This window comes from Triturus cristatus, chromosome 10 (assembly GCF_964204655.1).
Source record: "Triturus cristatus chromosome 10, aTriCri1.1, whole genome shotgun sequence".
Lineage (NCBI taxonomy): Eukaryota > Metazoa > Chordata > Amphibia > Caudata > Salamandridae > Triturus > Triturus cristatus.
Genome location: NC_140593.1, coordinates 145758455 through 145785720, shown reverse-complemented (window position 1 = coordinate 145785720; position 27266 = coordinate 145758455). Strand labels below are relative to the sequence as shown.

General features: G+C 45.5%; 1 protein-coding gene across 3 annotated transcripts in view; it reads right to left on the bottom strand.

Annotated features, from left to right (window-relative positions):
* The window catches only part of ACP3 (acid phosphatase 3), a 319800-nt gene that overhangs the window by 78316 nt on the left and 214218 nt on the right, over positions 1-27266 (bottom strand). For all 3 annotated transcript variants that reach the window (XM_085630667.1, XM_085630668.1, XM_085630666.1), the window contains exons 6-7: positions 26974-27072; positions 8703-8835 (exon numbers count right to left, since the gene is read on the bottom strand). In XM_085630667.1, the coding sequence (XP_085486793.1) occupies positions 8703-8835; positions 26974-27072 (232 nt within the window). The remainder of the gene's footprint in view (positions 1-8702; positions 8836-26973; positions 27073-27266) is intronic.

Below are 27266 nucleotides of genomic sequence, written 5' to 3'. Positions count from 1 at the left end.
TTTCAAAGTTTAATCCATTGGCTTCGTGCCAGATATCTCGTGACACTGCTAACCCTTCCTCCATGAGCCATTTAGCAGAAATTACGGCCGAAAATATCTACTTTATCACATAGTAGCAGATATCTATACCAATCAACAACTTTCGTCCTCTGAGGGATGCTAATTAATTTTCTAGCTGGCTCTTTTTTGGTCAGAAGTTTGATATCTATAGAATGCAAATGCTCATAAATAACTCTATACAACAACTGGAGCCTGTTTTTTTTGCTGGTGATGGAGACTTCCCCCCAAGTTTGCCCTTTGTTGCACACAAGGAAATTATCTAAACTTGAAAAGTGGTTAATTTGCCTGCTTTTGGAAATGGATCAATCCATTACTCTCTTGTTCCCCCATTCTATGTACCCAATGAGCGACTCAGACTTTATGAATGGAAGACTATTTCTTAATAGCACTTTCCTTCTAAAAAACCACTGGAGAGTATTTTACCTAACATGTTTGGGAGATTTGAATAAGCGCAAGGGACCAACAATTAGGTTCTCTGCAGTCATTATGGCCATCAATTCATTATGTAAGTGGTCAAGCAAAGAGAGAGGTTTTTTAGATTGAAAAGCAAACTTTGCAAAGTGAGCAAAGTATAGGATCTCAAATTAGGAAGGGCCAGCTCCCAGTACTCCAATATCAAATTGCTAAAGGGATTCTCGGATAAACTCTAGTCCATAGGAATGATGAGATCATGGAATCCACTTTCTTAAAAAAATTGGGAGTACAGAATACAAAGGGGCCCCGGTAAAAAAATGAATTAAATAAGGGAAGAACTGCCATTTTTATAAGAGCCACTCTACCCAGCATCTTTTGAGGTAAATCAAGCAATGCAATTTGTCCTTATCTAGAGACCTTCTATTTTCCCTGGACCCCACCTTAACAAACTCCTCATACTTCTTATTGATTCTATCTTCCAAATAGGCTTTTTCTGCTTTTAACAATTTCAGATGAAACATTTCCTTGGAGAGCAATGAAGCCCGCAGAGAGGCTTTTATGGCATCCCATACCATAGTGACAGGAGCGGTGCCTATGTTGAGTTCTAAACAAATTCTCAATTTCGACTCTGAAGGAGCCCAACAAGGTCTCCTCCTCTAGGTAAGTCTTATTAAAAACTCATTTCTGAGATTGGGATTTCGGCTCACCGGCCCTTAGTTCCAGTTCTAGTGTTGAATACAGCAAGTTCAGCCATTTGAACTTAACTGCAGCGGAGACCAAGAAGTAATCAATGTGTGTTGCATTGTTGTAGTATCAGTTTGAAAAACAAGTGAACTCTTTTCTATTGGGACAGGCCTATCGCCATGGGTCTGATAATTAAAACATGCTACAATAAGTTTAAAAAATGCTTGCAATTTGAGGTTTGTGCTGTCTCATATTTCTATTTGAAGAGTCAAGATCTGGATTTTGAAGGAAATTGAAGAACCCACCTAAAAGAATCTCAGCTTCTATCTAGCCCAAAGATTGAAAGAGTTTGCATAATGTACCAGGATTATCTTCCACAGGCACATATAGACAAATCATTGTACCTAAAAAGAGTCTAGCGAACAATTGACCCAGCACCATCGATCCTCAGAGTTGGCCTGCCATTGATGGACTTTAGCTCTTGCCCTCTTATGGATATATATTGCTACCCCTCTGTGGGCATCACTAGGAGAGGAAAAGCACTTAAAGTCAGCCCAGCCCTTAAACATAGTAAACGCATTCAACTTATTGGAAGGGATGTGTGTCTCCTGTATGAATACACCTGTTGGATTATGCGCTTGAATCATGGGTTCTACAGCTTACCTTTTTCAACTGTTGTTCAGCCTATATACAGTAAAAGGTAAAAGAAAAAACCTAAAGCCTGGTATATGTCAGTTCATTCTGAGCCATACTGCTAAAGTGCTTATGCTAATATAAAGTGCGGAGCAAAGAACATGGTAACAAAGCAGCAAAACAACATGAAACAAAAAATATGGAATCATCTTTCCAGGGTGCGTTCATAAAGTGCATACCTAGAGCAATGAAGTGCATTACATATAGTCAACGTCCATCCGTTAAAGGTGTGATAAGTGCGATAAGAGTTATACATTCTAAACAGTAAGCTTGTCCAGAATATCAAAACAGACTCTCCTAAAAAAGCCTCCCTAAATTGCATTGCATGTAAAACCATGTTTACGTGTTACAGGGAACGACCCCAACTGTGCCCACTCTGCACCCTTTCTACTGCACCAAATTCGATTCCTTCTAGATCTATTTTCTAAACCTCCTGCGAAAAGCTGCATCCCCAGCTCCTCCATTTTTCTTGCTGTGACCCTTTCCCTCGAAAATCAAATCCAACACACCCAAATTTCTGCCGATGCCCTTACCCTCAATACCCGGTTTGAACGCCTTGCCCCTTCTCCCTTCCCCTTGATGAACCACCACCCCCTGTCCCTCCCCACCCCATGAAGCGCCTTGTCCCCGCCAACAAAGCTCTCCATCCTACAACATTTTCTGTGTGCGATATCCGGGCATTCATGTCAGCTTCAGCTATCTTCTCACTCATCAGTTATGTTACATGTCATCAAAAGCTCCCTAAAAAACAAACAAGTGGCACACCTCTAAACCTTGGGATGTTCGTCTCAGGCACTACTTACTGTCATCCAAAAATCTCTCACTTCCTGTACCTCTGAGAAGACCAGAAATCTACCCTCCCACAACATTTTTAACCTGGCTGGTTCAACCAGTTGAGCTTGCACACAATTCATTTTCAATTCGCTCAGCATTTGCTTGGATTCCCATTGCTGATGGGAAGTCTCGAATGATATATCAGGGAAAACTTGAAAAGAAAAGTCTCGCTCAACATTTATACTTTTTATTTGGATGCCCTTCACAAATGCTAAACTCTTGGAAGTACACAAATATAGTTTGAGGCCTTTTGTTGACTCTAGGTGATTTTCCAGCGGGCACTCTGTGTGCTCTAACAATAATCAGATCTGATACTGGCCCCTAGAGAACACAGGTCACAATTAGGTTTGTTATTGCCTCTGTTATTTCTGACTCTGCTTTCGGGTTCTCCGGGATACCTAAAAAACTCAAGTTAGACCTGCGAGAGCAATTTTCCAAGTCTTCAAGCTTTCCACTTAAGGACTGCAATTCCTTCTGCCTTTTTTGAGTCCATTTGTCCTGCTTAGCAACTGTGTTCCCTATATCCGATACCCTTTGTTCGGCTGTTGCTTGGCGGGTATCTAAATCTGAAATTATAGATTCTGTGTCCTCTAGTCTTGCTTCCAGTCTACTCATTAGATCAGCTTGGGAGGTTTTAATATCTCGCTCTTCATGTAGGACCAACTGAAGTAGGGCAGCATGATTTTTTTGTCAAGACCCTGAGGTTCTTCCTCCCAAAGTAATTACCAAATCTGAGGAAGATGGAGGGGGTTAGGGGGTGTTAATGCTGTCTGAGGAAGTAAACTCACTGTCTCATACCCCAAATCCAAGCCAGTTGAATCCATGTTTGCAGCTACTGCTAAGCTTGCAAGCGGCAAGTTATCCATTCTGTTCTCTTCAACAACGTTCTGATAATACTGAACCTGTTGAGCTACAAGGGATTCCCTTTCCTTTTCCAGGGATAGCCGGGTGTTCTTTGAATCGAGGGCAGTCTTGTTTTGATATTTCAACCAGGGCCTACTGGGTCTCCTGGGGGGTTCAATTGCGAAGAACTTGGTGAAACACATGGTGGAGGGTCTTTCTCCCCCCCTCTTTTTCAAACCCTTGTAGATATTGGGTACGGAGTCTTACTTACTAGACTGGTCTGCCCAGTTTTGTGATTTTTCCTAGGAGGGAGCAGGGCAGAGTCGATTTTAAAGTTGTCAACCTGCAGGTCCTCTTCCACCGTTTTCCAATTGTGTCTTGTCGCCATTCCTTGAGAGTTTAAGTCGGCACCCAGGGTTTGCTCAGCAAACGGCTGTGATACTGCCCTTTAAATCTGTCCCATTTGCTGAGCACAGGTCTCCGCCTTAGATTTTTGTCTCTGACTTTATCTGCCCCTCACTAGATTTGTCTCATCAGTTTCCTTCCCTTGAGAACCTTGTGACTTTGTTTCACCTGCAAGATCCATAGCTTGATATTTTGGGGGTTTTAATTTCTGCAAAATTTGGTGTTTCACTCTGGAGAGGGAGCTAGCTTGATTGCTTTCTCACCAAAGGCTTCCTTTTCAGCATTTCAATCTGCTGCGAGGCATAAAAGTGGGCACAGGTAGGTGCATACACACAACAGTGCTAAATAAACCCAGCAAGAGTTTTCAAAGAAGGGGGAGACATTTTTTACTTAGAAGCAAAAACAAGAAAAAAAACACACAAAAAGGCGCCCCCCTTCTCTTTTTCTTTCCATTTTGTACACCAAATTTGGGTTTCAGAATAAAGTACACGTATCGTTTTTGCCATTAATTATCATAATGTCAAATGGTGTGTGACTCACGCTATCATCCTGCTCCCCCTGCTATAGAAATAACAATGCCAATGAGATCAAACAATGTCTAGGCTGTCTCTGAGCTGTCTTGCCTTTTGGCCAGTAGCGGCTGTTAATAGAGAGGAGTGATGGGGCGGAAAGGGGGGGAATGAAAAATATATATTTTTTTATTTAAAAACCCACTTACCTGGAATCGCGCAGGCTGCCGCCTCTACCAGGTCCTATTCACCTTTCTCGAGTCTGGCAGCAGGAAGCATCCGGGCTCCCAGGCTCCCCACAGTCAATCACAAGGCTGCAATGCAGCGTTGTGATTGGTCTGAGTGCCGTGGTTCGGTGCCCAGACAGGAGATGGGGACCTGGGCAAATTCTCCACCCAGGCTGTAATGCAGCCTGGATGGAGAACATGCAAAGCGTGCATGACTCTTTGTTCGGACACAAAAGGGGACTCTTTGGCCGGCCCAAGAGGGACGGCCAAAGTGACATGCGCACTTACAAAGTGCACTCACCACTCCTCCCCCTGCGGTGCCCCAACTGAGCCACTGCAGTAGGAAAAAATTTAAATGATGATAGTGCTGTGCTAGTATAATTTTACTTTTCCTCTTTCAACTGCTCGGAGAGCAGTGGGGAGGTGCTCCTCCACCTTAGCGGAGGAGCTGCTGCTGCTTTTCACAGCTCACAGTACTGCCTTCAGCAACCTCCCAGCAATCTCTCTCACTATGTGCACCCAATCCTCCGACTGGCTGATAACTCCTGTAGCGTAACAGATACATGCAAGACTGCTCAACAAGCTCCAGTAAACTCCGCTCCACTCTGGTTCAGAGGACCAAGCCCCTGCTACACCCCATCCATGCAGAGCAACGCCAAAGCTGCCATTAAGGGAGACTCATGCGCGCCGCCTGTCGGGAACGTACTCGCCCGTCATTCTCGCTGCCAGCCGGTAAATGCAATGGTGCAGGAACAATTCACAGAGTGGGGTTGCTGCCATCAATGTTACGTCACTGAAATCATAAGGGCACTGAAAAATCCAAGGTTTACATAAGGAACAAGTGTAGCAAATAAGCAAGCGAGGGTGGTAGGGGAGTAGTTGTTTGTCCTGTGGCACATTTTAGAGCACATTGTCCCGAATATTCGACTACAGCATGGTGTGGTGTAGTACTGCATTTACAAGTCGCACATTTTCCACTGAAATGCTCTTTTGAAATGGCCACTAAAGTTGCATCAGACATGCAGATTTACTCCTAAATATATATGGTGTAGAAACAATAATCTGTGGAAATCAGGTTTCAGCGCAAATTTATCCTTTGCGTGAAGTGTCTTTGGTTTGATTTGATCCTATTGAAATCTTTGTTTCCATCAAACATATGAATTACAAAAAAGCAGCAGGCCTCATACGTATAGTTTCCTTACCGCTGAAATATTTTAAAATATTTATATAGTTAATTTCCAATAAATCTGACGCCTTACATCCTTTCTTTTCATGCTCCCTGCACCCCAACAAGAATGTCACTTGGTTCACAACACACATTTCTATCACCATGCAGTTAGGAAAAGTAAAAGTAAACACCGTTCACCATGTAAAAGAATAAGCAGCGATTTGTCAGAAGACATTCTCAGACACTTGACATCTGTTTTTGAACCTCCAGAAAATCAAACAAGATATAACTAAATTTAAAGGCCTCTTTCTTGCCTACTCTTCTCCTGACCTCTTGCAAGGTTTCGTGCTCCCCTATTTCGAGAATCGCTCGGTAAATTTGACTGCAAAACTCAAGCAATTGTAATTTGTGCTGTACTCTAAACAGAGTAGTGCTTAATTTGAGCTGGTGATTGCCCAATCGTGGCCACCGACACTCATTTTTGGTGACCAGCACTTTTATTTCTTTTTCAGACATTTTTCAAGAGCTAGACAGAGAAAGAAACACAAAAGGGACAGAAGGCGGAAGAGAAAGATGCAAAAGACATCCCAACGGTAGAAAGCAGGATTCTGCAAGAGTGAGAGAAAGAGGCAGTAAGTGTCTGGTGGTGGATTAAAGAGGCATGAGGTGGATTCAAGTCTTGGTGTTCGGCACACTGATATTTAATTGCACCGGCCGCAGGCTTCTGAGCAGAGATTTGAGCACTGATATTCATTATTTGACAGATTATGCTTTGAAATAGATGCTGGTGCAATAACTTCTGTAGCTACTGTTTGCATCCGTGCACCAGCACCAGAGTCTGATTCACCCTCTGTGTGTGGTTTTGGGAAATGTTTGATATGCAAACAGGCTTGCACAATACTATTGGGTGATTCGCTTTAGAGAGCACTTTCTACATTGCACCGATATATGCAAACCCTGGATGTTCAATGCATTATAGGGAGTGGACACTACACAGCTGATAACGTTTCAACTGCCTTAAAGAGACCCCTTTAATCTATCCTATTAACACTGCTCTAGTATTCAAGCTGTGTCAGACACTTTGAAATTCACACGTATTTTAAGTGCAAGGCCTGCGAATCTGCAAACATAATTTGGCAAATTGCCCTGGACTTTCATGTGTCCAGCCCTTTTACATGGCTCGACTCACATAGAAAGTTACTCATATTCGCCCACGCCTATATTCTGGGTACATTTCAGACTTTATTGGATTTCCCAAACAAGTCTATATTTAAACATTCGGGAACACAACACACAAGTGGATATACACAAGTGTTTTTTCACACGGAGAATATCATTTCCTAGGTAGACATTCTTGCCCACATCTCCAAATATTTAGGAGTTACCCATTCCCCATTCCCTCCCTGAAAACGGATTTACTCCCACCCTTCACAGGAGAACATCTTCCCATTTCCAGGCTTAAAAGCCATCAGCAAAATGTATATAAATACCCAACTATTTGAGAGTTTGTCAATATTCATTAACTTTTGAAAGCATCCTCGCCAGAAACGCCGAAAATCTGCCCCCTTCTGCTAATTCACTAAAAACTCCACCATCAGCTTCGTTGTACAAACTTGCCTTTTGTGAATCAGTCCTTCGAATTTGTACTCATAAAAATGACATTTGCACACCCAAGTGACACATGGTGTAAGATCCTGCATTACTCTTTTCACAAATGATAACATACCAGTCTATTTTTGTAAATCACTGCTTTCCACTGGAAGAGTTTCATATTACCGATATCAGCTGATTATAGTCACTAAATTCCCAGGTGCTGATTTTATTGAACTGAGAAAGATAAAAGGCAAGGAGAATGCACTGGAACTTGAACATGAGACTGCTTGGAGAAACAATGTCCATTATTGTGGATGCAACCAGACAAGTTCATTTTAATGTTTAGGAGACGGTCTTCTAATTTTTCCGCGGTGCTTCTCATTCCATTTTTGGGTGGTTATTGGCGAAAGTCGATGATGCTACTTCTGAGGAGTTTGCACCATCCTTCTCTTGATATCCTACAGAGACCTGGCTCAGTTGGTCAGGGGCCTGTGTCTTCCCATGGTCCACACCCTCTCTCCACTAATCTCTGAATATTTCATGCGAAGATGCACAAAGGCACACATCAGGTGTGAGCATGGACGTCAAGTAGGGGTCGCTGCTGCGACCCCTGCCTTGCCCTTTGCTACCCCTAGCCCTGCCTTTGCGACCCCCTGGCCTCAGAGGTGGCAAATTCAGTGCCAGGAACACAGGGGCAGCTGGGGCTCCACTCTCTTTATTTTCTGTCAATTTTTCCTTACACTAATAGTGAATAAATGAAATATATTATTCAAGAATAGTGTAATAAAAATGGAGTACAATAAGCTAGGATATGCCCTTCCATGACAGCTGAGGTAAGTAAAAAATGCTTTTAAATGTATGTTGTGTGCGTGCTTGCGGGTGAGAGTTTGTTAATGCGTGAGAGAGTGTATATGTGTGAATTTGGGTGTATGTGTAAGTATATGTTTTGTGAAATTGGAGGTCAAAGGGCGTGTGATGTCATTTCCGCTACCCCTGGCATTTCGGTGAATTAACATCCATGGGTGTGAGCGGTATCGAATCCTGTACCCCAGTATCCTTTGGACTTCAGTGTCACTGGCATGTAGGAGAGACCAACCTCATGCCTGTAGATGCCCCAAGTTCAGGAGCAATATCTTGATAAGATATCATTTAACTTTTCCATTCCTTCCCGATAATTGTCTTACTGAGACGTAGCATGTGATCCCTTTATGGTTAACAGTCCAGTGTATTTCACCAGTTTTACACAAATACATGGAACATACGATAACTTACCTCCTTGTACGCGTGATTTCTCCTCTTGCTTGTAAATACCAAACACAGCCTTCAATAAGATTTGTGAGACTTTTAATAACGTGGCCTGGACTTCCGGGGTGGCCCACGTTGGTAAAGTAAGATTGTGTATCTCCTGCAAAAAGGAGACAATAATTATTTTTGTACTGTTCACCCATAAGTCTTTAGGACTATTTGCCACAGTAGAAAGAGTGACATAGAAACTTTAAAATATATAAAATGTCATTAAAGGCTTTTTCATGGTTGCACATTCTTTTGGTCTGGTAACAATAGTTGAACTACAACAGAAGCAGTAAAATGTTGGCATAAATAGTGAAAAAATATATATATTTAATTTCTCCAAGTCGTTTAACATATACAAAAACACAAACCCTATCAGGGAACATTTCATATGTATTCACCAAAGGATTTAGGGCATGATTCACAAAGAATACTCACACATCTGTACTCACACATGTACTCCTAGACAGAGGTGGAGATCGGCCAGTTTGGAAATTCACAAGTATTCCCTGTAGTAAGTCTGGAAATCTGTGCCAGTCACTGCTTCCCAATGTGTTATACTTGGAATGTTATGTAACATTTGCTATTATTCTGATGAGGAGCTGTACACACGGTACAACTGTGTAGTGGGGAAAGCAGGCTGCTTGCAAATGTGCATTGTTTGAATTGTTGTGTTTGTTTTCTTTTCTAACTTCACAAGGAAAATATGTTCGCCTAGCCACAAACCTTGTGTGTGCCATTCCCTTTACCACTTTGGAAGAGGAATTACTCTAGCTCTTTGCTGGTGTAAATCTTCAAACATTTACGTTAGGAAAAAGTCAGTGATAAGGTTGTGAATATTCACAAACTCACAAGCTTGTAGGCAATCACAAACTCTAATGGCAAACCACCATGACGACTTCGCACCACCAGTGCTTAATTTGAGCCGGTGGTTTCCGGTGCTCGGCACCGGCACTTAATTGCCAGCACCGGCTTTAGTTACAGTCTACCATATGGTGGCGCTGTCTTTTTAATTTTGACATGAGCAAAACAACCGTGTTTATTAAGTCAATGGAACTCTCTTCCACCGGAAGTACGCAGAATCTCCTCAACGACTGCTTTCAAACTGGAAGCCAAAAGATTCCTAATGAATAAATTCTTACCTTAATTGGGATAGGCTCATCTGTTCGAAGTCATTGATCCTACAACCACTCTACCATCATTTGATACTGCTCGTCTTTACAGCATAGCGTGCCCCCTTCACAGCCCGCCATATACATGTATATTGTACTACTCTCCGTGACTCAATTGTACTGTAATTATGCAACCTTTCTCGTTTCTTATTCTTACTTGTTGTCGTTATTGCATTTATGTCCTTCCTTCCACCATATTGTAAAGCGCTCTGATATCGTTCGGGATCTTGTTCGCGCTATATAAAACTTTATAAATAAATAAATATACACTGAAAATGAATAATGCCAGCCTCTCAAGCCATTATTATAGCTTTGTGCGGCCTAAAACAATCTGAATTGCCACACCTGTAGGAGTGTGATGGTTAGGTGTTTCTTGGCCCTGCTATTGGCAGCGCTGGCAGGGTATGGGTGGTGCAGGCTGCACTGGCCTTCTGAAAAGAGCCACCCACCTCTTGTGTGGGTTTCACTGCTGCATAATTGTACACAGTTGAGGCATACAAGTACATTAATAATATGGCTGGCTGATTAAAAATACACTTCTATTTTGAAGCATTTTAGCAAGTCATTGATATGTTGCCTGCTTTTGTTCTGTTGATTGTATCACAGAAGTCTTAACACATTGCAGGAGGCCTAGAAGGAGACCCATATATATGACAAAAAAACGAAATCCACTTAAATGGAAAACGCATAGAGCAGGGTCGCCAGACCTGGAGAATGGTAACACCTTTGGCCACAAGTGAAAGAAGCATTTGCAAACCCAATAGGTCTGGTGTTGGCCTAGCCTCTTGACTTGCTTGTTTTGTAATGACTTTTGCAAACCTTTGTTGGTGGAGGGTCTGCCAGGCCCTCATCAATAAAAAAATAAAAAATAAAACATTGGTAAGAAGCAAAAATTATTTTAGGTTCAAAAGCGCACATCGCCATTTTAGTTCCTGAAACTGAAGTGAACTATTTTTGCGTGAATGTGGTCCTGGTGTGGGGGAAGAATGCCGTCACTCACAATGAAGTTAGCCAGTGGCTGAAAGCTGCATGCTGTGGTGGGTGAATGAATAATGTACATGATTCCACAGCAGACCAATTGAGGCACAGGGCTCTGAGCAGGCATATTAGATGTATGCTTTTAGTGAAATCAAAAGTCTCGGCTAGCACTAAACCTAACAAGCATTGGCATAGCCAATAGGTCTCGCCTTTGGGACCTTATAAGTTTTTAGCCGTGCAAGAGTTGCATAACTAAATACTTATAAGGTCCCAAAAGCGAGACCTATTGGCTATAAAGTGATCGCGATCGAACATCAAAGCGGCCGTGCAGCCGCAAAAGTGAAAGTAATCGCGGAAAAGCGCGGCGCGCGCGCCCGCGCACATGCACTGTCGCTCTAGGCTGGCCTGGTAGCACTTTTTGGAGCCCTCTCAAAAAGTCTCGCCAGACCAGCGCATGCGCTGGGTCAGGCGAGACCTAAAAAGGGGAAAGCATGTTTCCTCTTTCAGCAGAACGTTGTGAAAAATTTCAACCTGTCACCCCAAAAATCTGAACAGCCCTAAATGTTAATGATATGGGTCACACTATATCCTGAACCTCCCAAACCGTTGTGAAATCAGAAAAATGCAATTTGAAAAAAAACACTGGTTTTTAATCTACTCTCACTAAAATATTACAGATATTACTGTTTACTCAGTCTGTCTAAACAAAGGCTTCTCTCGGGGGAAGATGGATATCAGCAGTAAATGAACTGTAATTCAATACAGTGAATGAAAGAATGATGTTTAAAAAGGCTTAGATGCATTCAGAATAAAAAACGAAAAGAATCCGCTGCAGTAGCAGCGTAAGAGATTTCATTACAAGTTCAAAAAAAAGATGGAGTCCTATTTGAAAAGGCCAGTGTGGTGGTTCAGTTGACTAATGCATCCACTACAGGGATCTGTGTTTGACCCTATCGTCACAGGTTCATATCCCAGCCTGCTCGGCCTTTCATCCTTCCGAGGTTGATGAAATGAGGGCTACTGATTGAGTAATAATAAACATCTACCAATAGTGCAAAGGGGTTTTCTTGGGGGTGAGTGTTACACTCTCTAGCTGGGTTTGTTATATCAACCAAGAGGTGGCGCCCAAGGTTGCTTTCCCCTGCTTGATGGCTTAGACTCTAAGCCATCAAGCATGATCGTATGAAGATGGAGACGTCGACCTTGAAGCTGGGGAATCGAGTTCGAGTCGCGACAGAGAAACTCAACATCCTGCGGTTCTGGGCGAATCACTTAATCTCCCGTGCCTAACAAAATGAACATGTTCATTTGTAACACAACTGGTGCTCATGTAAAGAACTCTGATACCTTTGGGTATAGTTCATACTATATTAAAAAAAAAAAAAATGCAAAGTATATAAATGTAAATGTAAATGTTTTGTACTTGTATAGCGCGCAGCTACCCACCATGGGGTCTCCCGGCGCTTGTACGAATACCACAAGGGAACCCTTCCTGGTTTTCCTTGTGAAGTGTCCACTCCTGGGCACCCCCGTGGTGAAACCAGGCATCCCTCGCGCTGTGGGGGCCGTTGTGGAGACTAAGCAAGCTATTGCCCAGAGTTGCAGCGTGGGACCCATGATTAGAATAGGCACTGATGCGAGAATATCCGGTCAGAGGAATTTATGAGCCCGAGACCTGCCGAGGCGGGAACCGAACCCTGGTCCCTGGCCAGAGCTCTGCATCGAGGTCTGCCACTCTAACCACTGAGCCACACTTCTCCACAAAGACATAGACAAAGACAAGTGGGCAACAGGACAGTGGCGGACGCAGGCAGGGGAAATCGGTGAGGCAACACGGGAGGGGGATAAAAAATAAAAATAAACAAAACTTACCTGCAGCCTGGCATCTGCCGCCTCGCAGCCTCTTCAGCTCCGATGCACACACAGGCTCCCAAACTCCCCTGCGCCAATCCAGACGCAACTCTCATGCTGGTACTACCCAACATGAGAGAAGCGCAGGGATTGAGCGGAGCGGGCTGGTTCCACGCTCCAGCAGGGACTGGAAGCCTGTGCTCCTGAACAGTCGCGGCCGGCATGACTCGCGGGTGTGTGTGGTGGTGGTAGGGGATTAATTTAATTTCAAAATGTTTTTACTTACCATCTGCTCCGGTCCCGCGTCGCGTCTCCTCTCTCCTCTCCATGCAGGCAGCCTCCCTCCCCTAAGCCACTCACAGCGCTGCAATGGCAGAGTTGTGATTGGCTAGAATGCCGGCCCCACATGCGTCTATGGGGAGGCCATTTTCGCTATAGAGGAAATGTAGAGTGCGTATGACTGGTTTGGTCGGCCCTCGGGCAAGCCACTCCTCCCTGGAGCAATTTGGGGGGAAAAAGCCACTCCTCCCTGGAGCAGCAATGCTGACCCATCCGCCTGCAACCAAACCCTGCTTTCTGCCTTCTCGCAGCGCGAGAAGCAGAAATATAAAATGGTATTTACAACACCATTTTATGTTTCTGCTTCTTGCACTGCGAGAAAGCAGTGGGACGACGCTCCTCCGCCCACGTGGAGGAGCTGCCCCTGCTCCTGAACCTGCCGATATCTCTAAGCAATAGCTTGGAGATATTCAAGTGCGATTGTCAGTTTGGCAGGCCGTGGAGGGCCGGCCAAACCAACATGCGCACTGGCAGTACCCTGAGCCCACCACGCCTCCTGCTCCTGATGGTCCGTCCTCAAGACTCGGCTGCGGGAGTAAAATACAATGATAATAAAGCAGCTTTATACCTGCTTTAGTATCATTTTATTTTATATACATCTGCTGGTTCCAGGAGTAGGGCGATGGTCCTCCGCCATAACAGAGGAGCCGCCCCTGTTTGAACGGGATGAGCTCCATTACCAGTAAGTATGTGACATAAAGTGCAAACCTAGCTACAAAGCAGTGCCGTGCTGTACATGATGGTGGCTTTATAGTGGAGAAAATCAGAAAGATTAGTGATGGAGAGGGAGGTGCATCATGTGTAAAGGGACTGGGGAAACAGTGAAAAAGGGAAGGGGTAGGCTGAGCCTACAAGGGGGTGCTGTAATAGTAAGGGGCGCAGAGCAGTGGTTTCTGATACAATGGAGATAATAATGCGTGTTTTTGTTCTAGAACCAAGTCTGGGGGCTTATGTCGGTATTGCTTTGATGGTTGCAAAGGTGAATTTAGGAATCTCCTTTAATATTCTTTTGAAAGGGTGAAACCAAAATATGTATTCGTTTAACAAAAGTATCATCCTTGAAAGATTGATTATTTTCTCTTTAAACACCTAACAATAATCAAACTGCAGTTCTGTCTAGCTGCAAACAGTTCTATTCATACACTTAAAAACATAGGTGAAGATATTCTAAGCACATGTGATGGAAAAAAAAGTCCAACACTTAAGTACTGATCCTGCCAGTAAAAAGCTCCCAGACTGCTCCGGCCGAAACACGAAAACACATCTTAATTAGATTTGAGGATAACACAGTTGCCATAACATATATAACCACTAGATGGCAGTACTCAGTAAAAAGTTTTAGTAGTGAATCGGCACAATGGACATAGCTAGAAAGGGATACAAGTTGACTGCAAAGCCAATTGGAATTAAAATATCTTTATTTAAGACATAAGTAAGACCACAGCACTGAATGCGTGTTGGTGCAGTGGGCAATCTGCGAGACTTGGGCAAAACTATTATCAGAAGTAAGAAAAGAAGAGAAGCCCAACTAAATTAGAAGAGTGAAGATGAGGGAGGGGAAGTATGAAAGTGATTGAGGACATGGAGGCTGGGACGGAGGCAGAGGCAGGCAAGTGGAGCAACAGACATGCTCTGGCCCTGATTGCTAATGGCCATTGTTTGGCCCTGATTGCTAGTGGCCATTGTTTTCCGGCCCCGCGTAAGCCCCTGTTTCCGCAAGGACTGGATTTACCTGTTGGGTCACACTAACTGCATCTGGTAATTGCAGGATGTAATATCTCCTCCTTCGGTACATTCCAGCCGGTTAAACCTGCTGGAATTTAAAAAGGGAAAAGTAGATGGTATTTACCGTACCATGCACATTTTAGTGCGGTAATCACCAAAATCTGCAAGTTATTCCCCAGAAAGTCGTAATAAGAGCTATTTATTGCACCTGCTAAATATCACACCGCAGAGTATCTTTTTTTTATCGGGTGCGATAAAAAAATCACCTGGATTATGACAAACTCCAAACCACGGCATATATAAAGGTGGGGTCATTGCGACATGTGGTCAATACCTCCTATTACGAGTTTTTAACTTGCAAATGAGGCATAACATGCAGAACTGGAATTAAACACACTGAATTCACATGCTTTGTCCTTTTTTTAGACTACTGATAAATTTCGGCAGGTCTGACCTGCCGGAATCTATTGGAGAAAACGTACCGCTAAAGTGAAATAAATGCCCAGTGGCTGGGAGGTTACCAAGAGTAAACAACCAACAATGGTTAGAATAAAACAAGCATAGCAAACCAAAGGTTCTCAAACACCATGTCAAACAAGTCACGTGAACAGTTGTTTACAGCCATCACAAAGATTTGGGGCATATATAGTTCTTTTAATACAGTTCGACAAGTCCCAAACTACTCAAAAAGCAGAGCTTTAGGATAATTGTAAAACTCTCCATTGAGATTTTGTGAAGTAGCACGCACAAAGGAGGCAGCCCTGTTCCTTATTGCTACTGTGCATTGATGGATGGGCGTGCCAAGCCTTTAGGGCGAGTCACTTTCTCTTGCCTTGTTTTAATTACTAAACTAATGCTCTAATGTAGAGGGTTCCCACTTTGGCCTTTATGAGCCAGATCGAGGCCAGATTCTCAGGATATCCACATAGGATACATTTACATACAATTAATCTAAATTTGATCTATTTATGTAGGCAGTAGTTATCCTGGGCTTCTCAGTAATTAAACAGGACAAAGCTGTATCCCATTAGGCACCTGGGTGTATCTGCAGAATGTTTTCTACGCATGTCCATGGAGCTTGGGAGCGTCCCACCCATTATCTAGTGTTTGATTTATTCACTGCATGTCCTCCTGCTTCATTCATCGTCACTGCCTGCGTTCTCCGCGACAAGCCAAACCTTGAATGGTGGCCCTTCTTTATCACACATTCTGCCCTGTTTTGATCTTATCTTACTGTTTTGGCCATTTTTTGAATGCATGCATATAGCACAGCAAAAGACACACAATTGATGGACGGAATGCAGAACAAATCAAAACATTCATCCCCAGTCAACTGATCTGGGTTTAATCCATCACCGTTCTTTAGCCCCCTCTGCCACCCCAGTTTAGACCTGGCTATATGCAAATCAGTCACGACCCTGTGCCTCATGGGAACAGTCCAGCCCGTACTGCCAAGCCAGGTCCTCCCTGGACCGGAAACAAGCATCCTAGGACCGGTTTCAGGGTTTCACCCCTCTTCAGCCAGGATAGCTTGATTCCATTGGCACAGTGAGCCCAGGACCCACGTCTGGGCATACCTGGTGCACTGAGGGCGAGAAAGCAAAAGACACACAATTGATGGACGGAATGCAAAACAAATCAAAACATTCACCCCCAGTCAAGAGATCTGGGTTAAATTCATCATTCTTTTGCTCACCATGCCACCCCAGTTTAAACCTGGCCATATGCAAATCAGTCTTGACCCTGTGCCTCATGGGAACAGTCCAGCCCGAACTGCAACTGTACTGGAGTGAATGTATGACATTGTTCTGCATTCTGTCCATCAACAGTTCTTTTTGCATTTGTCACCCCGAGTGGGACGGGTATGCTCAGACGTGAGACGTGAGACAACAAGATGAGCTATGTCATATAATTTCATAATTATATAAAATTGGCTGTGTTTTGTTACATATGATATTAAAGCTCGTCACAATCTGATACTTCTGTGGCACAAAATTGTGTTTGGATTTGAGAGATAAGAGATTGTTAATCGATTGCAATAGGGGAGAGTGATTAAATGATCCTGCGTGTTTATGAGTGTGTAATATTGAACCCAAAGAAAAAGTTTTTTGACTGCACACTCTGATCAGGTGTCCTGTCCCCTTGGTTGTGGGACGCCTCTCTTCTTGTGTTGCTTCCAAGTGGTATTCCTAAGGGCCTTATTATGACTTTGGCAGTCTCGGAGCAGGGCCGCCACGCCGCCGCACCGCTCCGACTGCCATAACGATAACAATCGCCCGCCACAGAACGACTTTTAAAGTCTCTGGCAGACAGTTCTTTGACAGTCCCACGGCGGTGCCTTTGAAAAAGGCACCGCTATGGCAGTTCCACAGGGACCTGCAGGAAGTGGGGGTGCATGCAGGCAGTGGGGCACAACATGTGCCACCCTGCATGCACCCAATGGCGCAGAGGCAACCCTTTGTTTCCTCACCACCACACTGTTCATGGCAGTCGCACCACCATGAAAAGTGTGGCAGTGAGGAAACTCATAATATGCTTGGCGGTGCCTCAGAGGCCCCTCCAAGCATATTGCGGGCTCAAGACCACCGCAACACCACCAGGGGTCTCTGATCCCTTGCGGTTGCGGCGGTGCCAAAGCGGTCTGACCACCAAAGTTGTAATGGGGCGGTTGGACCGCTGGTGCGGCGGTGCCGATGAATTGCCGTAGCGTTACAACAAACAAATGATGGACGGAATGCTGACAATGCAGACATTCTCCCCCAGTCAAGAGATCTGGGTTAAATCCATCGTTCTTTTGCCCACTACACCACCCCAGTTTAGACATGGCCATATGCAAATCAGTCTTGACCCTGTGCCTCATGGGAACAGTCCAGCCCGAACTGCCAAGCCATGTCTTCCCTGGACCGGAATCAAGCATCCTAGGACCGGTTTCTGGCTATCAGCCGTCATCAGCCAGGATAGCTTGACTCCAGTGGCGTAGTGAGCACGGGTCCCACGTCTGGGAATACCCATCCCACATAGGGCGAAAAGCGTTACAACAACCAAATGATGGACGGAATGCCGACAATGCAGACATTCTCCCCCAGTCAAGAGATCTGGGTTAAATCCATCGTTCTTTTGCCCACTACACCACCCCAGTTTAGACATGGCCATATGCAAATCAGTCTTGACCCTGTGCCTCATGGGAACAGTCCAGCCCGAACTGCCAAGCCATGTCTTCCCTGGACCGGAATCAAGCATCCTAGGACCGGTTTCTGGCTATCAGCCGTCATCAGCCAGGATAGCTTGATTCCATTGGCACAGTGAGCCCAGGACCCACGTCTGGGCATACCTGGTGCACTGAGGGCGAGAAAGCAAAAGACACACAATTGATGGACGGAATGCAGAACAAATCACAACATTCACCCCCAGTCAAGAGATCTGGGTTAAATTCATCATTCTTTTGCTCACCATGCCACCCCAGTTTAAACCTGGCCATATGCAAATCAGTCTTGACCCTGTGCCTCATGGGAACAGTCCAGCCCGAACTGCAACTGTACTGGAGTGAATGTATGACATTGTTCTGCATTCTGTCCATCAACAGTTCTTTTTGCATTTGTCACCCCGAGTGGGACGGGTATGCTCAGACATGAGACGTGAGACAACAAGATGAGCTATGTCATATAATTTCATAATTATATAAAATTGGCTGTGTTTTGTTACATATGATATTAAAGCTCATCACAATCTGATACTTCTGTGGCACAAAATTGTGTTTGGATTTGAGAGATAAGAGATTGTTAAACGATTGCAATAGGGGAGAGTGATTAAATGATCCTGCGTGTTTATGAGTGTGTAATATTAAACCCAAAGAAAAAGTTTTTTGACTGCACACTCTGATCAGGTGTCCTGTCCCCTTGGTTGTGGGACGCCTCTCTTCTTGTGTTGCTTCCAAGTGGTATTCCTAAGGGCCTTATTATGACTTTGGCAGTCTCGGAGCAGGGCCGCCACGCCGCCGCACCGCTCCGACTGCCATAACGATAACAATCGCCCGCCACAGAACGACTTTTAAAGTCTCTGGCAGACAGTTCTTTGACAGTCCCACGGCGGTGCCTTTGAAAAAGGCACCGCTATGGCAGTTCCACAGGGACCTGCAGGAAGTGGGGGTGCATGCAGGCAGTGGGGCACAACATGTGCCACCCTGCATGCACCCAATGGCGCAGAGGCAACCCTTTGTTTCCTCACCACCACACTGTTCATGGCAGTCGCACCACCATGAAAAGTGTGGCAGTGAGGAAACTCATAATATGCTTGGCGGTGCCTCAGAGGCCCCTCCAAGCATATTGCGGGCTCAAGACCACCGCAACACCACCAGGGGTCTCTGATCCCTGGCGGTTGCGGCGGTGCCAAAGCGGTCTGACCACCAAAGTTGTAATGGGGCGGTTGGACCGCTGGTGCGGCGGTGCCGATGAATTGCCGTAGCGTTACAACAAACAAATGATGGACGGAATGCTGACAATGCAGACATTCTCCCCCAGTCAAGAGATCTGGGTTAAATCCATCGTTCTTTTGCCCACTACACCACCCCAGTTTAGACATGGCCATATGCAAATCAGTCTTGACCCTGTGCCTCATGGGAACAGTCCAGCCCGAACTGCCAAGCCATGTCTTCCCTGGACCGGAATCAAGCATCCTAGGACCGGTTTCTGGCTATCAGCCGTCATCAGCCAGGATAGCTTGACTCCAGTGGCGTAGTGAGCACGGGTCCCACGTCTGGGAATACCCATCCCACATAGGGCGAAAAGCGTTACAACAACCAAATGATGGACGGAATGCCGACAATGCAGACATTCTCCCCCAGTCAAGAGATCTGGGTTAAATCCATCGTTCTTTTGCCCACTACACCACCCCAGTTTAGACATGGCCATATACAAATCAGTCTTGACCCTGTGCCTCATGGGAACAGTCCAGCCCGAACTGCCAATCCATGTCTTCCCTGGACCGGAATCAAGCATCCTAGGACCGGTTTCTGGCTATCAGCCGTCATCAGCCAGGATAGCTTGATTCCATTGGCACAGTGAGCCCAGGACCCACGTCTGGGCATACCTGGTGCACTGAGGGCGAGAAAGCAAAAGACACACAATTGATGGACGGAATGCAGAACAAATCACAACATTCACCCCCAGTCAAGAGATCTGGGTTAAATTCATCATTCTTTTGCTCACCATGCCACCCCAGTTTAAACCTGGCCATATGCAAATCAGTCTTGACCCTGTGCCTCATGGGAACAGTCCAGCCCGAACTGCAACTGTACTGGAGTGAATGTATGACATTGTTCTGCATTCTGTCCATCAACAGTTCTTTTTGCATTTGTCACCCCGAGTGGGACGGGTATGCTCAGACATGAGACGTGAGACAACAAGATGAGCTATGTCATATAATTTCATAATTATATAAAATTGGCTGTATTTTGTTACATATGATATTAAAGCTCATCACAATCTGATACTTCTGTGGCACAAAATTGTGTTTGGATTTGAGAGATAAGAGATTGTTAAACGATTGCAATAGGGGAGAGTGATTAAATGATCCTGCGTGTTTATGAGTGTGTAATATTGAACCCAAAGAAAAAGTTTTTTGACTGCACACTCTGATCAGGTGTCCTGTCCCCTTGGTTGTGGGACGCCTCTCTTCTTGTGTTGCTTCCAAGTGGTATTCCTAAGGGCCTTATTATGACTTTGGCAGTCTCGGAGCAGGGCCGCCACGCCGCCGCACCGCTCCGACTGCCATAACGATAACAATCGCCCGCCACAGAACGACTTTTAAAGTCTCTGGCAGACAGTTCTTTGACAGTCCCACGGCGGTGCCTTTGAAAAAGGCACCGCTATGGCAGTTCCACAGGGACCTGCAGGAAGTGGGGGTGCATGCAGGCAGTGGGGCACAACATGTGCCACCCTGCATGCACCCAATGGCGCAGAGGCAACCCTTTGTTTCCTCACCACCACACTGTTCATGGCAGTCGCACCACCATGAAAAGTGTGGCAGTGAGGAAACTCATAATATGCTTGGCGGTGCCTCAGAGGCCCCTCCAAGCATATTGCGGGCTCAAGACCACCGCAACACCACCAGGGGTCTCTGATCCCTGGCGGTTGCGGCGGTGCCAAAGCGGTCTGACCACCAAAGTTGTAATGGGGCGGTTGGACCGCTGGTGCGGCGGTGCCGATGAATTGCCGTAGCGTTACAACAAACAAATGATGGACGGAATGCTGACAATGCAGACATTCTCCCCCAGTCAAGAGATCTGGGTTAAATCCATCGTTCTTTTGCCCACTACACCACCCCAGTTTAGACATGGCCATATGCAAATCAGTCTTGACCCTGTGCCTCATGGGAACAGTCCAGCCCGAACTGCCAAGCCATGTCTTCCCTGGACCGGAATCAAGCATCCTAGGACCGGTTTCTGGCTATCAGCCGTCATCAGCCAGGATAGCTTGACTCCAGTGGCGTAGTGAGCACGGGTCCCACGTCTGGGAATACCCATCCCACATAGGGCGAAAAGCGTTACAACAACCAAATGATGGACGGAATGCCGACAATGCAGACATTCTCCCCCAGTCAAGAGATCTGGGTTAAATCCATCGTTCTTTTGCCCACTACACCACCCCAGTTTAGACATGGCCATATGCAAATCAGTCTTGACCCTGTGCCTCATGGGAACAGTCCAGCCCGAACTGCCAAGCCATGTCTTCCCTGGACCGGAATCAAGCATCCTAGGACCGGTTTCTGGCTATCAGCCGTCATCAGCCAGGATAGCTTGACTCCAGTGGCGTAGTGAGCACGGGTCCCACGTCTGGGAATACCCATCCCACATAGGGCGAAAAGCGTTACAACAACCAAATAAATGATGGACGGAATGCTGACAATGCAGACATTCTCCCCCAGTCAAGAGATCTGGGTTAAATCCATCGTTCTTTTGCCCACTACACCACCCCAGTTTAGACATGGCCATATGCAAATCAGTCTTGACCCTGTGCCTCATGGGAACAGTCCAGCCCGAACTGCCAAGCCATGTCTTCCCTGGACCAGAATCAAGCATCCTAGGACCGGTTTCTGGCTATCAGCCGTCATCAGCCAGGATAGCTTGACTCCAGTGGCGTAGTGAGCACGGGTCCCACGTCTGGGAATACCCATCCCACATAGGGCGAAAAGCGTTACAACAAACAAATGATGGACGGAATGCTGACAATGCAGACATTCTCCCCCAGTCAAGAGATCTGGGTTAAATCCATCGTTCTTTTGCCCACTACACCACCCCAGTTTAGACATGGCCATATGCAAATCAGTCTTGACCCTGTGCCTCATGGGAACAGTCCACCCCGAACTGCCAAGCCATGTCTTCCCTGGACCGGAATCAAGCATCCTAGGACCGGTTTCTGGCTATCAGCCGTCATCAGCCAGGATAGCTTGACTCCAGTGGCGTAGTGAGCACGGGTCCCACGTCTGGGAATACCCATCCCACATAGGGCGAGAAGCGTTACAACAAACAAATGATGGACGGAATGCTGACAATGCAGACATTCTCCCCCAGTCAAGAGATCTGGGTTAAATCCATCGTTCTTTTGCCCACTACACCACCCCAGTTTAGACATGGCCATATGCAAATCAGTCTTGACCCTGTGCCTCATGGGAACAGTCCAGCCCGAACTGCCAAGCCATGTCTTCCCTGGACCGGAATCAAGCATCCTAGGACCGGTTTCTGGCTATCAGCCGTCATCAGCCAGGATAGCTTGACTCCAGTGGCGTAGTGAGCACGGGTCCCACGTCTGGGAATACCCATCCCACATAGGGCGAAAAGCGTTACAACAAACAAATGATGGACGGAATGCTGACAATGCAGACATTCTCCCCCAGTCAAGAGATCTGGGTTAAATCCATCGTTCTTTTGCCCACTACACCACCCCAGTTTAGACATGGCCATATGCAAATCAGTCTTGACCCTGTGCCTCATGGGAACAGTCCAGCCCGAACTGCCAAGCCATGTCTTCCCTGGACCGGAATCAAGCATCCTAGGACCGGTTTCTGGCTATCAGCCGTCATCAGCCAGGATAGCTTGACTCCAGTGGCGTAGTGAGCACGGGTCCCACGTCTGGGAATACCCATCCCACATAGGGCGAAAAGCGTTACAACAACCAAATGATGGACGGAATGCTGACAATGCAGACATTCTCCCCCAGTCAAGAGATCTGGGTTAAATCCATCGTTCTTTTGCCCACTACACCACCCCAGTTTAGACATGTTCAGCGCCAGGAGGCTCCTCACGGAGTGACAGTTCGCGCTTTATAAATGCACTTTTACATTACATTACATTACATTACATGGCCATATGCAAATCAGTCTTGACCCTGTGCCTCATGGGAACAGTCCAGCCCGAACTGCCAAGCAATGTCTTCCCTGGACCGGAATCAAGCATCCTAGGACCGGTTTCTGGCTATCAGCCGTCATCAGCCAGGATAGCTTGATTCCATTGGCACAGTGAGCCCAGGACCCACGTCTGGGCATACCTGGTGCACTGAGGGCGAGAAAGCAAAAGACACACAATTGATGGACGGAATGCAGAACAAATCAAAACATTCACCCCCAGTCAAGAGATCTGGGTTAAATTCATCATTCTTTTGCTCACCATGCCACCCCAGTTTAAACCTGGCCATATGCAAATCAGTCTTGACCCTGTGCCTCATGGGAACAGTCCAGCCCGAACTGCAACTGTACTGGAGTGAATGTATGACATTGTTCTGCATTCTGTCCATCAACAGTTCTTTTTGCATTTGTCACCCCGAGTGGGACGGGTATGCTCAGACATGAGACGTGAGACAACAAGATGAGCTATGTCATATAATTTCATAATTATATAAAATTGGCTGTGTTTTGTTACATATGATATTAAAGCTCATCACAATCTGATACTTCTGTGGCACAAAATTGTGTTTGGATTTGAGAGATAAGAGATTGTTAAACGATTGCAATAGGGGAGAGTGATTAAATGATCCTGCGTGTTTATGAGTGTGTAATATTGAACCCAAAGAAAAAGTTTTTTGACTGCACACTCTGATCAGGTGTCCTGTCCCCTTGGTTGTGGGACGCCTCTCTTCTTGTGTTGCTTCCAAGTGGTATTCCTAAGGGCCTTATTATGACTTTGGCAGTCTCGGAGCAGGGCCGCCACGCCGCCGCACCGCTCCGACTGCCATAACGATAACAATCGCCCGCCACAGAACGACTTTTAAAGTCTCTGGCAGACAGTTCTTTGACAGTCCCACGGCGGTGCCTTTGAAAAAGGCACCGCTATGGCAGTTCCACAGGGACCTGCAGGAAGTGGGGGTGCATGCAGGCAGTAGGGCACAACATGTGCCACCCTGCATGCACCCAATGGCGCAGAGGCAACCCTTTGTTTCCTCACCACCACACTGTTCATGGCAGTCGCACCACCATGAAAAGTGTGGCAGTGAGGAAACTCATAATATGCTTGGCGGTGCCTCAGAGGCCCCTCCAAGCATATTGCGGGCTCAAGACCACCGCAACACCACCAGGGGTCTCTGATCCCTGGCGGTTGCGGCGGTGCCAAAGCGGTCTGACCACCAAAGTTGTAATGGGGCGGTTGGACCGCTGGTGCGGCGGTGCCGATGAATTGCCGTAGTCACAATAAGGCCCTAAGTGTTAAGCAGGATAGTGGCCACAGGAAGGACTCACTCTTATGTCTGGCAGTGTACAAGAGATAAGAAGGTGCTACTGTTGCGTCCTGCAGTTGAGGTAGTAAACATATTTTTCTTGTTGCTTAAGTCGTAGCTAATACATTATCTTATTCACAAACATTCAGGCCTCTTTAACCTGAGAAGAATAAGACTTCTTGAAGTCCCTAAATTACAATAACTGTCTCCATAAGTACACTGTTTTTTTTTTTTACATTTTTATCCTGGAAATGTGGCATGATCTGCCCATTGTGGCACGGCATTGGTCACTTTGCATCAGCGACTCACTATGGCAGCCACAGCAGGGATTGCAAGTGGGCCACTAAAGCTTTAATTAATTTTTTATGGGCCACCCAAATAAGATTGTAAGGGAATAATGGGTGAGAGCATAGGGCTACCGAATGATGTAAGTAAAGCAAAAGAGACAGAAAAAGACAGGCAAATAAAAAGAGCACAGGTGAAAGGGAAAGATAAGAAAGGAAAATAAGAAGGGGAGATAAGAAAAAATGGTGTTTAGAAAATCGGTGTAAAAAGGAATGGGAAAAGGAAAGAAGGAAGGTTGGAAGGAAGACAAAGAACTAATGAAAGGAAGGATGTGAGAAAGGTTGAAAGGAAGGAAAGCATGATGAAAGAAAGAAATGTTGACATGATGGATGCTTAGAAGGGTGGAGGAAAGGAAGAATGGATTTGGTAAAGATGGATAGATGCAAGGCTGACATAATGAATAGAATGATGAAAGGATGGACGTTATGAAGAATGGATGGGTGAAAAGATGCACGGAAAGAGTAATAAAAGGATGAATGGATGGATGATGGGTGGATGGATGGGTTGGTGGATAGATGGAAGGGAGAAAGGATGGGTGGACCGCCAGAAGGAAGGTAGTGTTTGACAGGTGAACAAATCAATGAATGGATGGGATGGTGGATGGATAACGGATGGAAGGAAGAGTGAAAGAATGGATGGATGGGTGAGGGAAAGATGAATGTGTGGCTGGTGGGGTGAGGGATGGACACGTAAAAAAGGATGAGAGAAACTCTTCTTGGAGGCAACAGCACGCTCGCTTTGCTAATTCAGCGCAGGTAGAGGTACGGTTGAAAGAGGTTCGAATTTTACTTTACTAGCTTATCGTCTTTATTGTACCGGAAATGTAAACACTATGGGCCAGATTTACAAGCCCCGTGCGCCACTTTTGCACCGCCGTTGCGTCACTTTTGTGACACAGCGGCGGCGCAAAGCTAGCGCCATGCTGCGACAGATTTAAAACGTGACGCATCTAGGGAGATGTGTCACGTTTTAAAGCCCTGTGCCACATTAAACCTGCGTCAGGTTTAATGTATGCAGAGTGGGCGTTATGTCGGAAAAAGCCTTGGAAAAGTAACGCAGTGAAATCTACAAGATTTCACGCAGTCACTTTTCCGACGCTGGTGCGTCAAATCCTTACGCCTGCTTCGAGCAGGCGTAAGGCTTGATGCACCATGTTAGGGATAGGGCAGGTTGGAGCACAACTTCAGCACTGCGCCAACCTTACGCCGGCAGATGCGCCACGCATCTGCTTGTCCTTGCGCCACGATGCACAGCATTATAAATGCGGTGCACCTGCGGTGGCGGAAGGGCAAACGTGCGTGACGCATCTTCCCTGGCGCATCTCTGCTGATTTGCAGGGATGCGCCAGGGAACGTAAATCTGCCCCTATATGTTTGCAATCCTTCTCTTGCTACATTTCATTTTTGCTTTTTTATTTCTATTTTAGTTTTCTTTTTGTTATGAACCACAAATGCTTTACAATAACAACCATACCCATTTCTTATGCCTCGCCGTTAGCTCAAAGAGGATATACATAGATGGCTAAGTCCATAAATGTGAAGGAACAAGGAACGAGGGGCCACATCTCTCTCACTACATTCACCTAATCTTTACCAATAATTGACATTTCTCCATATTATTTCCATACCTAAACATGTACCGTACCATTTATTTGGTTAGATTACATTGCTTGATTAGTGCATACTTATGCCTCATCTTATATTTACATTTTTAAGGGAGGTGTATCATCCAGGTAGCTTATGGAGAGTTTTTTTTGTGTTTAAGTAAATTAACTCAATCTTGATTGTACCAATTAATCTGAGAACAGTATTTGGAAGACTGTGGTAAAATAAACGTCGGTACATTCATCTGGTAATAGGAATCAGTGCGAACAAATGCAAAATGTGAAGGTAATGCCCCTAAATTTAGTTCATGTGCAATCGCAAACGGTTAAATGTCCTACTCCGTAGTGATCGGATGATGGCGGAAATGTCAGCGGCTTTTCTAGGGCTTAACACTTACTCCTGAAATCAGAGAACTTTTTATTACCACCCAACAATAAATTAAACACGGTGTTGAATTAACTCCAACTCCACAATGAATTCTGAAGTTTTATTTTAATTTAGTAAGGTCAACATTGCAGCGATATCACATATGTCATACCTCACAAAGTAAAGTGTCATACACAACCCACAGCTTGCCTGCATTGATCAAGACGTTCACGGGATGCCCCGTGTCATTGGAAACCTTCTGAATAAAATCCTGAAATACAAAAATAAGAGCATATAAAAAGTATAAGTACCATAAATAAATCATTTATTTCGAATTCAAATCCACCTCCTCCCCCACCCTGGGCTTCTACAAGAATTTCATGGAAGTGTTATAGGTAAGCCAGAAAAATCTACTTTTTTGGCTGTTCCCCTGGATATTTATATTTTCATGGACTTACAGGGTCA